The sequence below is a fragment of the Centroberyx affinis genome, unplaced genomic scaffold, assembly GCF_046629955.1.
Source record: "Centroberyx affinis isolate AG114_WGS23_722 - 3 ecotype Tasmania unplaced genomic scaffold, CSIRO-AGI_Caff_v1 ptg001398l_1, whole genome shotgun sequence".
In the NCBI taxonomy this organism is placed as follows: Eukaryota; Metazoa; Chordata; class Actinopteri; order Beryciformes; family Berycidae; genus Centroberyx; species Centroberyx affinis.
In genome coordinates this window covers 76,451-88,859 of record NW_027279880.1, presented here as the reverse complement: position 1 = coordinate 88,859, position 12,409 = coordinate 76,451, and the positions used below count along the sequence as shown (strand labels likewise).

At 40.8% G+C, this 12,409-nt stretch overlaps 1 protein-coding gene across 1 annotated transcript in view; it reads right to left on the bottom strand.

The window, feature by feature from the left end:
• Positions 1-12,409, bottom strand: part of LOC139649816 (cadherin-12-like) — a 57,905-nt gene that overhangs the window by 22,827 nt on the left and 22,669 nt on the right. Inside the window, exon 5 of the mRNA XM_071526318.1 lies at positions 9,338-9,525. Within this exon, the coding sequence (XP_071382419.1) occupies positions 9,338-9,525 (188 nt within the window). The remainder of the gene's footprint in view (positions 1-9,337; positions 9,526-12,409) is intronic.

The window sequence follows — 12,409 nt, the reverse complement described above, 5'->3', positions numbered from 1 at the left end:
GTGCAAAAAAGAATGTCAAGAGCTTCGCTGCCCTTTTAATGTGTCTGACATGTGTGATGGACCAAGTATGGCTGGGGTATCTGTTGTTAATGTCTGTCATGCAAAAACTTGGAAATAGGAAGAAAATGGGGGCAGGAGGGGGTAATGAGAAACTCTGAGTTAATGAGAAGAAGTGCTAATGTGTCAACGCTTGACTTGGGGAGAATCAAATCAGATCTGGAGGCCATAGGGGAAATTTCCCAGGAAGGAAAATGGCCAGTCAGTGTCTGACTGGATGTATCATTTTACCTTTTTACCTTCCTCAAACATGACCCACTTAAACACCAAGGACTGCTGCTGTACGGCTGAATATTACCCATATCCACACACACATATTATCCTTAAACATATTGCATATAGAGATGCGGGCTAAATTACACGTTTGAAGTGCCTCATTATGGCTTGAATTGTTATGCGTGTTTCATGGACGGTGCGGACACAACAAGGAAGTGTATCAACAGTGAAATTTGTAAGGAGGACAGACCGACTTCCTCTCATGTCAGTGCTGCTGCTCTTCAACATCACAACAGAACACACTTGAAATTCTAGACATGGTGCTGCGCCCTTTGATATGTAAATGTGCACCTTCATTGCACTGGCAGTGATGCTGAATGAAGGAACTATTTTTTTTTTTTTTTTTTTTTCAATTGAACCTGTTATGTTCCAAGGGAATTTGCCAATTTAGAACAGGGGACTAATCAAGGCATTGCGGTCTCATAGGTACAGTATTGTACTTCACAAGCTTGGGAAAGAGCTTGTATGATCTGATTTAAATGTATGAATACAGCACAAAGGGGATATTTGTCGAGGCTTTACAAAGATAAAATAATAGCAAACACTGTAAAAATCTGTTTCTTACTTCTGTCTGCTCCTGGCTTCTCCCTCACAGCTTGCTCCCTGTGCATTGAAAATTGTTAGTTGCAGCCGTTTTTCAGCTTGCTGGTTATTTTGGAGGCGGAAGCAGGATGATATGCATATTTAATAGGCTCTCAGTTTGTTTGTGTGTTGAGTTCAGTATTACAATAGCAGAGTTCAATACTCTCACCCTCTAATATGGGGGATGGTCTCCTGCCAACACCCACGGGTGAATCTAGTCTTTCCCCTTGAAGAATCATTATCATAGTACAGCAAGTCATTAGCAGGCAGATTTCATTTGTTTGTGCTGAACACAGGTATTACCTGAAGAGGATGAAGATTAAAGAGGGTGAAAAACACAGCAATGCTGTTTAATATGTGATATGTGATGCGGTCTTAAATCCTATTAATCACAGTATTATATATTTACAATACCACTTATGAATCATTACCGCCCCCTCACATGATTTATCCCCTGAGCACAAATCAAAGCTAAGCCAAACATGCCTAGAATACCACACATTTCTAATTCCAGCTGTGTGAGTCAACACATTTCTCTAAACATCAACATCAGGGAATGTCTGGATGCTTAATTCTAGTGATGGCAGGCCAAAAGCTCCTCGTCCCACATCCGAGGAGAAAGCGACATATTATCAAAGAGATAAGAGACATGCCATTCGGGCTGCAGTAAGATCAAATAGTCCCCAAAACAATGCCCAATAACCTAAAACTGGAAACTGAATTAGTTCCGGGACACAAAGCCCATTCAATGTCAAAACTGCACTAGGATTCTGAGATGGGCCATCATGTATTATAAATGACTCAGTGGTTTGAGGCTGGCCTAATATCTCTGTTGTGAGTGAGTGACTTCTCCATAGGGTCATCGCAGCCATTGACTGACAGCGCAACAAGAATCTGCCATGCAGAAGAATGCTAAAGACCTCTATCCACCTTCGCACCGCCGCGCCATCAGCGGTCAATTGACCACAGAGCACAATGAGCTTATCATCAGCGCAAAGCTTACATGCCCCAGAGAGCCATTTGATGTCCCGCTGAATACCGGGGAGGGGAGGGGAGGGGGAGGGGGGGGTCCTCGCACTGCGGAGGGGAGATGCTCACTTTATTGTGCTGCCATCAGTCACATTGGTTTGTGTCCTTGGCTGCCTCGAAGCGTCTCCATCCCCCCAGTGCTCGCAACAGTGAAGTGCCATCTGAGAGCCTCGCCAGCAGCCCCGGCCACACTGCAGTGGAGTGGAGTGACTGTGAGAGAGACTCGCACTGCCACTCTAATAGGACAGGGTGAGCCACGGGACGAGCCCCGAGACTCTAGTTTAATCTATTACACCCACGCCACCCCGGGCCACCAGAGAGAAGCCACTTCATCTACTCCAAGCACCACCTCAGCCGCCTCTTTGTCATTCCCTCCTCCCTTTTTTTTTTTCTTCGCTTTGCACTCACTCACTCACGCACGGCACATGAATACCCAGAAATACACAAAGACATGCACACACACACACACACACACACACACACACATTGCTTTCTGCTTGGTTGCTTGCTTAACAAGGTGTTATTCGTCGGTGTTGGGCACCTATATCTCCTGCTGTTCTTAGGTATTGTTTCCTCTCTCCTCCTCCTCCTTTCGACTCCTTCCACACCAGGGCCTAAAATAACTCATTTCACCTCCTGCTGGAACATTCTGCTTCATAATCAATAGATTAGTTTCAACTCTCGTCTCCTAGCAAGCTTCAGTAGTTAGGTCACTGGATGAGGTCTTAGGCGCTAATACTACCAAGTTTAAGCGGTAACATAATTACCACATGGTAATATAGGCATCACACAGATGCACATGCATTTTTCTATATTTTTACTATTTTCCACATTTTAGAATAATAGTAAAGACATCACAACTATGAAATAACACAAATGGAATTATACAGTGGCCAAAAAAGTATTAAACAAATCAAAACTATCTTATATTTTAGATTATTTAAAGTAGCCGCCCTTTGCCTTGATGGAAATGCAAAGGCTTTGGAAAGAAATTCATACATAGGCATCAACGTCACTATTTGTATTTGACTATTTCAAGCATTTAATCATATGTTTTTAGATCAAAATGGCTTTAAGATAATGAGAAACATAGTACATTCAATCAGGTGTGTCCAAACTTTTTTGACTGGCAGTGTATATTAAAAACCATTTCACTGTGTTTCTTAATATTCAGCCTGCATGCTTTCTCCCCCTCAGTCAAGTTAGCAGTTTGTTCATCACTTGTGTCATTTGACCATTACTTTTTTACTGCCTGGTAGTATCTCATCAAGACTGAAAGGCACTAACAGCTTCCATCCTCTGAAATGATTTACTGTTCAAACAGCCCAGTAATGACATTTCTGATAGAGAAATTAGACTGCGGTCACTGTCTGGCTTTAGTGAAATTAAGTTCTTAATTGATGGCAAGAAGGATGAAAAAGGCCACTCAACACTGCCAGTGGCTCTGACTTTGAAAAGTCTAAATAGGGCCAAGTTTGAGATAAGACAATCCAGGCAATCGATGTTCATTGTTTTATATGTAAATGTTGGTACGCAATGCACTCTGTTAGCGACAGGCTCTTTTCTTAAATGTCATGCAACACTATAACATTAATCATTTGAATGTGTTGTTCTTTGAATGAGGAAAAATAACCTTTTCCTAGATGGATAAATCATTGTTCACTTTTTTCACGGTGTCACCTGCACACAGAAAAAATAAAAGGTGCAAACCGGAACCGAAAATGGTTCTTTGTGGAACCATTTCCAGTTCTAGAACCTTTTAAGAACCTTTTAATATCCCAAAGAATCATATATAGTTCTTTGGGCTATTAAAAGGTTCTTAATTCTTAGTTATTGGATGGTGGGTGATGGCATAAATGTGGAAAATAACCAAACCCCTCCATAGTATATATTGTGCAATTCCAAATGAGTCTATACAAGGGCAGATAAACAAAAACACAATGCAGGAGTCTAAGCAAAGGAGTGCAGAAATGGTTCTTTAAAGAACCTTGATCTGAAATGTTCTTTGTGGAACCAGAGATGGTTCTCTTATGGCATCACTCCGAAGAACCATTTGTGGTTCCAGTTGATAATAACTGATAATAGGCCTAACTGCATTCCAAGGTCAGGTGTCTTTTATCTTTTTTTATAGGATGCTATTTTAGGACTCAATACTAGATTAAATCAATGGTTAAGATAGACATACAGTAGTTTGCACAAATCACCTGCACTGCCTACATTGCTCTTTGAACCCTTATGCCAAAAAAAATGTCTAAGGTCTGTAGCAAATCCATCTATTCAATGCGCTGTGGTTGGCTTGGGGTATTCAGTTTGTACAGTGAAGAGATAGTCCTTTATTTAAATGGATGCGCTGAATTTGCGCCAACAAGTATTATGCCACACATGTTGCCATTAAACAATACCATTCCTCCAGGCTTAGTAAACCAAATTTCAATTATGCATATCTGCTATCTTTTCTGCTCTCAGGAGGGAGTAAATAAACACGCAACTGGTCAAATACACATAAACACATTTTAATCTGCCGGGATGCCTTTTACCAACGCCACCTCAGGTTGTAAATGTTAAAGTCCTGAGTGTGTGAGTGTTCTTGCTCTGTTTGTGTATAGCAGTGTGTGTGTGGTTGTGTCCTTCCACATGCCTCTTGGTGTACAGTATGTCGCTCTGTGTGCACACATTTGTCTGCGCATTTCCCTGGGAATCCTGCGGTGGCTTTGCCTATTGTCTCCCATAATCTTATGTTTTGCAGATGGGATGTGCAAACCCCCTCCATGCCTCTGCGCCTCTTCTTTTCCTCTCCCCCTGTATTGGCAGACCGGGAAACAGATGATCATCCTTTGAACCCATTACTCAGCCTGATCCTCTTATCATAACCAACCTTCCCGAGTCCCTAATTTGGGGTCTGCCAAACTCTGCTCTGTGTACAATATGGCTTTCGTCTCTGTCCTGCTGCGTTTTTTGTCGATGTGGGGGCGAGGGAGAGAAGTCAGAAAGAGAGAGAGAGAGAGAGAGAGAAAGAGAGGGAGAGAGATTGCCTAAATACATTTGCACACCTCTCTCTGGGGATATTCCACCAATCTGAAATGAGACAAGTCTGTGGGCGGGTCAGTATTCTGGGAACACGGTGAACAACTCATAAAGGCTTCATCTCCAGCTACCTGTCTCCCCACACCTTCCCAACACACATCCTGCTCTCTCTCTCTCTAACTCTCCCTCTCTGTCCATTCCCCACCACTGTTCACTATTCCACATGGGTGGAAGCACATGTCGTTTAGTAAATTACACTGTAGGGGGGGGGATTCAGTTGAAGGGGCTCAGAATGTCCCCTATCAACAATGGCTTTGTGCAGTAGCCTCCCACTGTAGGGAATACATCACACTGCCTCAGTGTTGTTATGGCAGCATATCAAACACTGGAACTAAAACAATAGGAGGAAAGATGCATCGTCGCCTATCCATCGAGGGTATTCATGATGTAAACAAATAAATGTCCTCATTTACATCATAATCGCGCCCCGTCCCATTCTGTAATTCCATTAGTCTCAATGAGAAGGTCACTATACAATGATATATAGCCACAGCGGAAATAAACACCCACCCACACATATGTGCACATGCTTATACACATGGGGGCTGTTGTACTCACACAGACACACACGCACACGCACGCACGCACGCACGCACGCACACACACACACACACACACACACACACACACACACGCACACAGAGCACACAGTGGGAGCCTCTACACTGAGCAGGGAATCAATTATTCACTCAGCTGCATATTTTTGGGGATCAAAGGATCACACACCTTTGTGAGCTTCTGCACTGGGGTATGTACTAAAAATGTACCAGTTAACGAATACCTCAGTCTGATACATCAGAAAAACAAATGAAGATTTGCATTCCCCAAAAGAACATTTTAGACACTTACATCAGAAATACCCTGAAAGGCACAAAAGTCACAAAAACAGAATTTGCTGCACATGTTTTTTTTTTAAGTAGGCTATTCAGCAGTTACTTTTGCAATCAGTTGAAATCTGTATGCCTGAAACAAAACAAGAGACAAAAAATAGATGTATTACCACTCCTTTAAAGTGTGTCGTGGTGTATTTACATGAGGCAAGTTTAAGCGAGAAAGACATTTTCTATCTTCCAGTAGAGAATGTGATTGTAGAGCTCCAAAGTTTTGGGGGAAGTTAGAGGGACTGTGTTTTATCAAGAAAGGCTGTGGGTTAGTGGCAAATAAAATAGATATTGCTGAGATACAAATATCACCATACAACTACCTGCAACTTACCTTTTATCAAATTTTTATTATATTTCAGCCCATGTATATTGTTGCATGTTCAGTGAGTGCAACTTTTGTTTGTTCTCTCTTGAAAAATAGAGAACATCAATGGCACCTGGTTAAATGAAGCTTTACTATAGTAAATAAAAATCAAAAATATTGCAAAAAGTTTCAGGATGAGGATCTCACATTTCTGCTAACTTTTGCTCTTTTGTGCATCATACTTGTATGAAGTCTTACATTTCAAAATTAGATATCCACCATTTGAAAATTATAATGACTACTCTCACAAAAATATTGCTCACATGAACGGAAATCACATTATGGGTTGCTATTAAACTTGTGCTATCTGAAGACTTTTCTCCTTACCAAGAAAGAAAAAAAAGTTTTTGAAATATTGAGACATTTCAGGTAGCAATAGCAATTTTTTTTTGCCAAAATTGTTCCCAAACTGCATTTTGGAACAAGGCAGTGACAGTGCACAGTTAGCATTACTCTGCAGTTTTCTGTTGAACTTCACACAGCAGTGACAACAAATGGCATTTAAACTCACCACAGGGGTTCTACTGCATCCTGCCAGAGGGAAACGCAGCATAGAGTGTGAAGGAATCAATGTGCAAGAGCCTGTGTGAGTGTGCAGGTGAGGTGGAGTGTGTATGTAACGCAGCGGCAGGTTGAAAGTTGCCAGTGTGTGTGTGTGAGAGTATGTGTGCATCTGTGTCGTTTGGTGCCTTATCACCTACATGGCACATTCACAGACTGAGTGAAACATTATGTCACCTTTTCATATGATATTCTTGCATTATACAGTATGTCTGTTAAAGGTTCAATGTGTAGTATTTCTGCCTTCCTGGAGCATAATATGACTAGTAAACACCAGCAGGGGTTGCTGAATGGTAGTGAGTGAAACATTGAAAACACAGGAGCGGGCCGTGGCTGTGTTTTTGTTGTTGTTTGAAGGCCCCCATACCACTCAAGTGCGGTACCCTTCCACACCCATGACGCGGTTACTAACTGGTAGAGTGTAAATTCGGCATTTATATAAGCCGCCAAACAGCATGCATTTTAATAAAATCTAAACTTTTATATTCAGTTCATGCTGGCTCGCACAGTGGCGTATTTTTGTGGAAGAGGACTGTGGAAAGAGCCAGCACATCCAGGCAAAAAATTGAAAATGTAGTGAAATAAATGCAGTTTGTTGGGTAATATACGCATATGCCGAATTGAAGAGTGGTCATTAAAATTTTAATTAAAAGTTTGGCATGAGTTTCTCAGATCTCGCTACCATTATACAATACCTGGGTAGCTAACTTATTACTACTTTGCTAAAAAGTACAATGAACTGCATAAGGGATGGGGGAGGGGGGCATTCATAGGCATTCAGAAATGTCTTGCCCACCCACTCACTGCTATCACACCATAAGTGAAATAATATCATGCTCTTTGTCTATGGTCAGGCCTGTAGCTCTAAGCATGACATCATTGGTGCAATTGAACATAAAGGACACTCAATTCTTCAACTCAAAGCTTGCAAAGGAAGGTAATAGTTTTAATGGGGAGCAGTGCAATTAATAAATATGATGAATTACAAAAATAGAAGGATTTATAATTTGCTTAAAGACCTTAATTTGGACATTTGTACCTAATTAACTAAAACAATGTCATGAATACATTATGAAAGCTGACAAAAGGTTTGATTGATGCAGGTAGAAAAGCTGAAAAAAGGTTTGATTTAAGCCCTTACTTATATTTTGAATGTACAAAATGTACATGTAAAATGATTGATAGCACAAAATAGTAGGTATCATACATAACGCTTTCATCAACTGGATCCCCTATTTTCTGACACTGAATCACTTTTCCCCAGTATGAATAAACTGCATTTTGGAACAGAACTCTTCAATTTCTCTTAACATATATTCTAAAGTTAATAATTGATAGCATAATTCTTATTTTAGACTAGCTGCTTAGCAGAGGAGCACTCGTTGCAGGCTGGATATATTTCTCCCTCTAATTTTAGTCTGTGGCTGTAAAGTCCTTTTTTCACCCCTGGCAGTTAATATCGCTGGCACTTTGCCACATCTTGCCATTAGTGAAGCGACACCATGGGCCTACAAATACTGTATTTGGTAAAAGCGGCATTAATATTAAATGGGCTAGATCTGCTCTGTGGATCAAAGGAACTACATCCAAAAAACCAAGACCTTTTGCTGTGGGTTGCCTTGCCCTGGGCACATTAATCCATTTAGCAAAGAGACCATATGGCATAATAAATGAGCCCTGACATGCTGAGTGTATACTCTATATAGCACAGGCGCTTAGAGAGAGCCATGCCATTGCACTCCGCTGTACTTGAGGGCATGGACAGCAAGGTGGCAAACAGTGAGGGGGACCATCATCTCACAACTGAAAGGACACAGGTTCAGTCCCTGCAACGGCCACATGTCCCATTGTAGTGGCCTTGAACAATGTACTGAAACCCTACCAGCTCACTCATGAGATTGCTTCACGTGATGAAGGATTGGAAGCGTTTGATTGTGACGCCAGGACTGCCCTTCCTTGCAGACGAATGAGTATGAGACAAACTCTCTCTATGTTTGACAAACTACAGCTAAACCTGATACATGTCCATCTAAATCTGACAAAAGACAGCTAAACCTTCGTCAAGTCCATCTAAATCGGACAAACTCCATCTAAGTTTGACAAAGCACAGCTAAACCTGACTCAGGTTCATCTAAATCTGACAAAAGACAGCTAAACCTGACGCAAGTCCACCTAAATCTGACAAAGAACATCTACGAATGACAAAGGTGGCTGAGAATGTCCTTAAATGGCCACTATACATGGCACCAAACCTACAATTGTACCAGTACAAGTCTTGGAAGCTCCTAGGTGTGAATATGAAGAAATGTCATTATACTCACTCTATACTCTTTTTGTCTTGTGCTGTCTCCTTGTTTTTAGTTGTTTTAATTCATTCATGAGTATAATGTTTGTATTTTGATTGATAAAGCACTTTTAAAAAAGTGCTACACAAATAGAATTTATTATTGGCTCAACTATCACATAAGTACTCCATGAATCACGCAACTCTTGTCCATACCCTTTTGAGAATTATGATCCCCTCTTGGTTGTGTTCATTGGTGGTGATGTCAAACATGGCGCCTCCATCTCCCGGCACGATGTTGTACTCCACTTCTGCGTTTTTCCCGATGTCCAAGTCATGAGCTTTGATTCTCCCCACAGCTGACCCCACTGCAGATGACTCAGGAACTCTTAGGTGAAAGAAACCTGCCAACACACAAACAGGAGACTGGACTCAGACTCATTCATTATCAACCCTCGACATCGGATGGAAATACTTACTGAGCACTTCACATCCTCTAGCCTTAACGGAGTCTCTTACCCACCTGAGTATGTCTTATCCGCCCACAGGCAAGGAGCTGAAGGAGCTTGATATATAATATGCTCTCTGTCTGAACTCAGGCCTGTAGCTATAAGCATGACATTATTCAATTTTGACGTGTTTAGATATCAAGGGTGCTCAGATCCTTGTAATTGGATGGATCAACCTGTAAGACCAACACACACAAGAGCCCAGGGGCTTTGATTCTCCCAACAGCAGAGCCCACTGCTGTGGACTCAGGAAGAAATCTACAAACAAACAAACAGCAGATTGGTCTCATTTATCACCAAACACCTGACACTGGACTAGAAATTCCGCTTTGCCGTGTTTCTTGTCACCCTCTGGAGATGGCTAGCTGTTAGAACAATGGCATCTGTTCATTGAGAAGTCAGCATTGTACAGATGGAGATGGAGTGTAGATTGTGTGTGTGCGTGTGTGTGTGTTGAGGAGTGCTGACAGAAAGACAGAGGAGAGACAAAGACAGAGAAAGAGAGAATAGAGAATAGAGTTGCGTCACAAATCTCCAAGCAACCACCTGGTGCCATCATGGAGGTCCATTGGAGAATTGGCTATAAGCAATTAATGGCTAAATATGTATCAACTGTGCCAGAAAAAGATGCCTGAAAGAGATTGTTGTGAAGTGGATCTACGCAACTTATGCTGTCCCCACATTCACTTGGACATCAAATTCAATGGGCCTCATGCAAGAACCACTCTTACGAACAGATTCGTTCTTAAATCACTCGTACGAGCGATTTAAGAGAACCTGCCGCATTCACCAATTTTCTCATAATTACAATTTTCTCTTAGGTACCAACAAAATGTACGAGTGGTCCAGACCTGTCATATGAGTCACGTAAAATCAACCTGCTGTTCTCCAAAGTAAAAAAAAAAACTTTGTCGTTGACTAATGGATTGTGTCTCTGTCACTTTGAAGAAATTTTGAGTTTGAATATATAAATGACACTGTAAAGTAATGTATAATCATGTTGAGATTAACCAGTACAGTGGTTATAGTCATAGGAAAAATAGCAAGGGAGCACTGATGGCTTTTCCAAAAGAAGGTAGTGCGTAATTTATTTTACCAGAGCCGCATAACATCTCATAAGTAGATGTGGGTTAGTAGCCTATAAGTGCGCTCAATACAAAGACAAAACAAAAAACACTAATAATTGCCAGGTTATTTGACAAACACTCAGATGAGACTAAGGCAAAGTTAGATTGTATAGGGGGAAATACATTATAGAGGGAGATAAATCTGATTTATAGGCTATTTTACTCCAGTTGATAACTTTGATGTGGGTAAGTGCAAGTGAATCTAAATTTAGATCTTACCAGGTTGAGGTGCAAGTCGCTGTCCAGGGCGACATCGGTGAACACCTGACAGCCATATCGCCAGTTATGGCAGGTATAGGCCTATTCTTTCATCTGTCTCTGTAACGGAGAATTCTTCCTGGCCCTCCTGTTGCAGTCATGGATCGTCTTGCTTTTTGCATCTAATTTCATGTCAAGCCATTTCTTTTTTTATTTCTGTGATGGCACCCTAACAACAAATGACTATAGACCTATAATATTCCTATAATACTCTGATAGGGACTTAGAGTGTCTGTGGTACTCAATAGTGAGTTTATAGTGACCTTATCATGGTATTTTTGTCTTCTGTAGTATCACTATAATATTCATATAGGGAATTATAGCTTTGTTGTGATATTTATTTAGTGTTAATCTAAAATGTATAGGAATACTATAGTTGTTTATCGCAAGGGAACGCACAGAGTTATTTTTCCCCATTCCTTGGCTTTAGCAAGGCCTTTGATTCCACTGTTGAATTATATTAAATATTATATGCTTTGGTTGACTTATTTCTAATAGTAGGACTTCAATCTCAGAACTGGTAACTTCTCCTAGTCTTCCTGTTTTATGAATGAAGCTTCCCAACATATGGGCCGGACACCTAATCTTATATTATATGGCATTATTGGGGCGTCAATTATGCAAATTCACAATTCTCATGAACGTGCGTTCATTTAGAACAGGTGGAATTCATCATGTTTATGCAGGTCATTTACGACTGTTTTCTGAAGATATGAGCGTTTGGTGAATCTGACGTGGCACACTCGTACGAGTCCACCTCACGAAAAAAGTAAGAGAAATTTAAGATAAGAATACGAAAATGTTCTTGCATGAGGCCCAACGAATTTCTGATTACTTTCAAAGTCAAACTCAACTCAAAAATTGTTGTAGGGTAAGACATGACATTGGTCAAAATCAGACATCATATGGGGCTTATGTTTTTTACTCATGACCTTGTCTAGTCAAAACATCTCAAGAAATCATGGTGAAATCATTTTGAAACTGCTGCTATATCAAGGGTTTTATATCACAGGGTTTTCCTCAGGGTGTGAAGTGTTGATCCTAGGATGGAGAGAGGTCCAGAGAGCTGAGGCATATTAATGAATTTGGGTGCTTTTAATAAATAATCAAACGTTCAAGGCTATCCATTCATTTTCAGAATCTTTTAAAACTTTATTTTATTTTCTCAAATCCAGAAATTGTCAAGGTTTTTAAAAGCCTGTGGCCATCCTGTTAAGTAAAAGTGGATGGCCTGATGAGGTAGATTTGTTGATGTAAATTACTGTGTCAAAGGAAAATATCTTGTGTTTAGCCCTAATCTCCACTTAAAACACTATGAGTTGAAGAGTCAGTTCAGTTAACCTGAACAAACAGCTGTTTTTGGGGGGGATTGTTAGCTAGCTAACTAGCCAGCA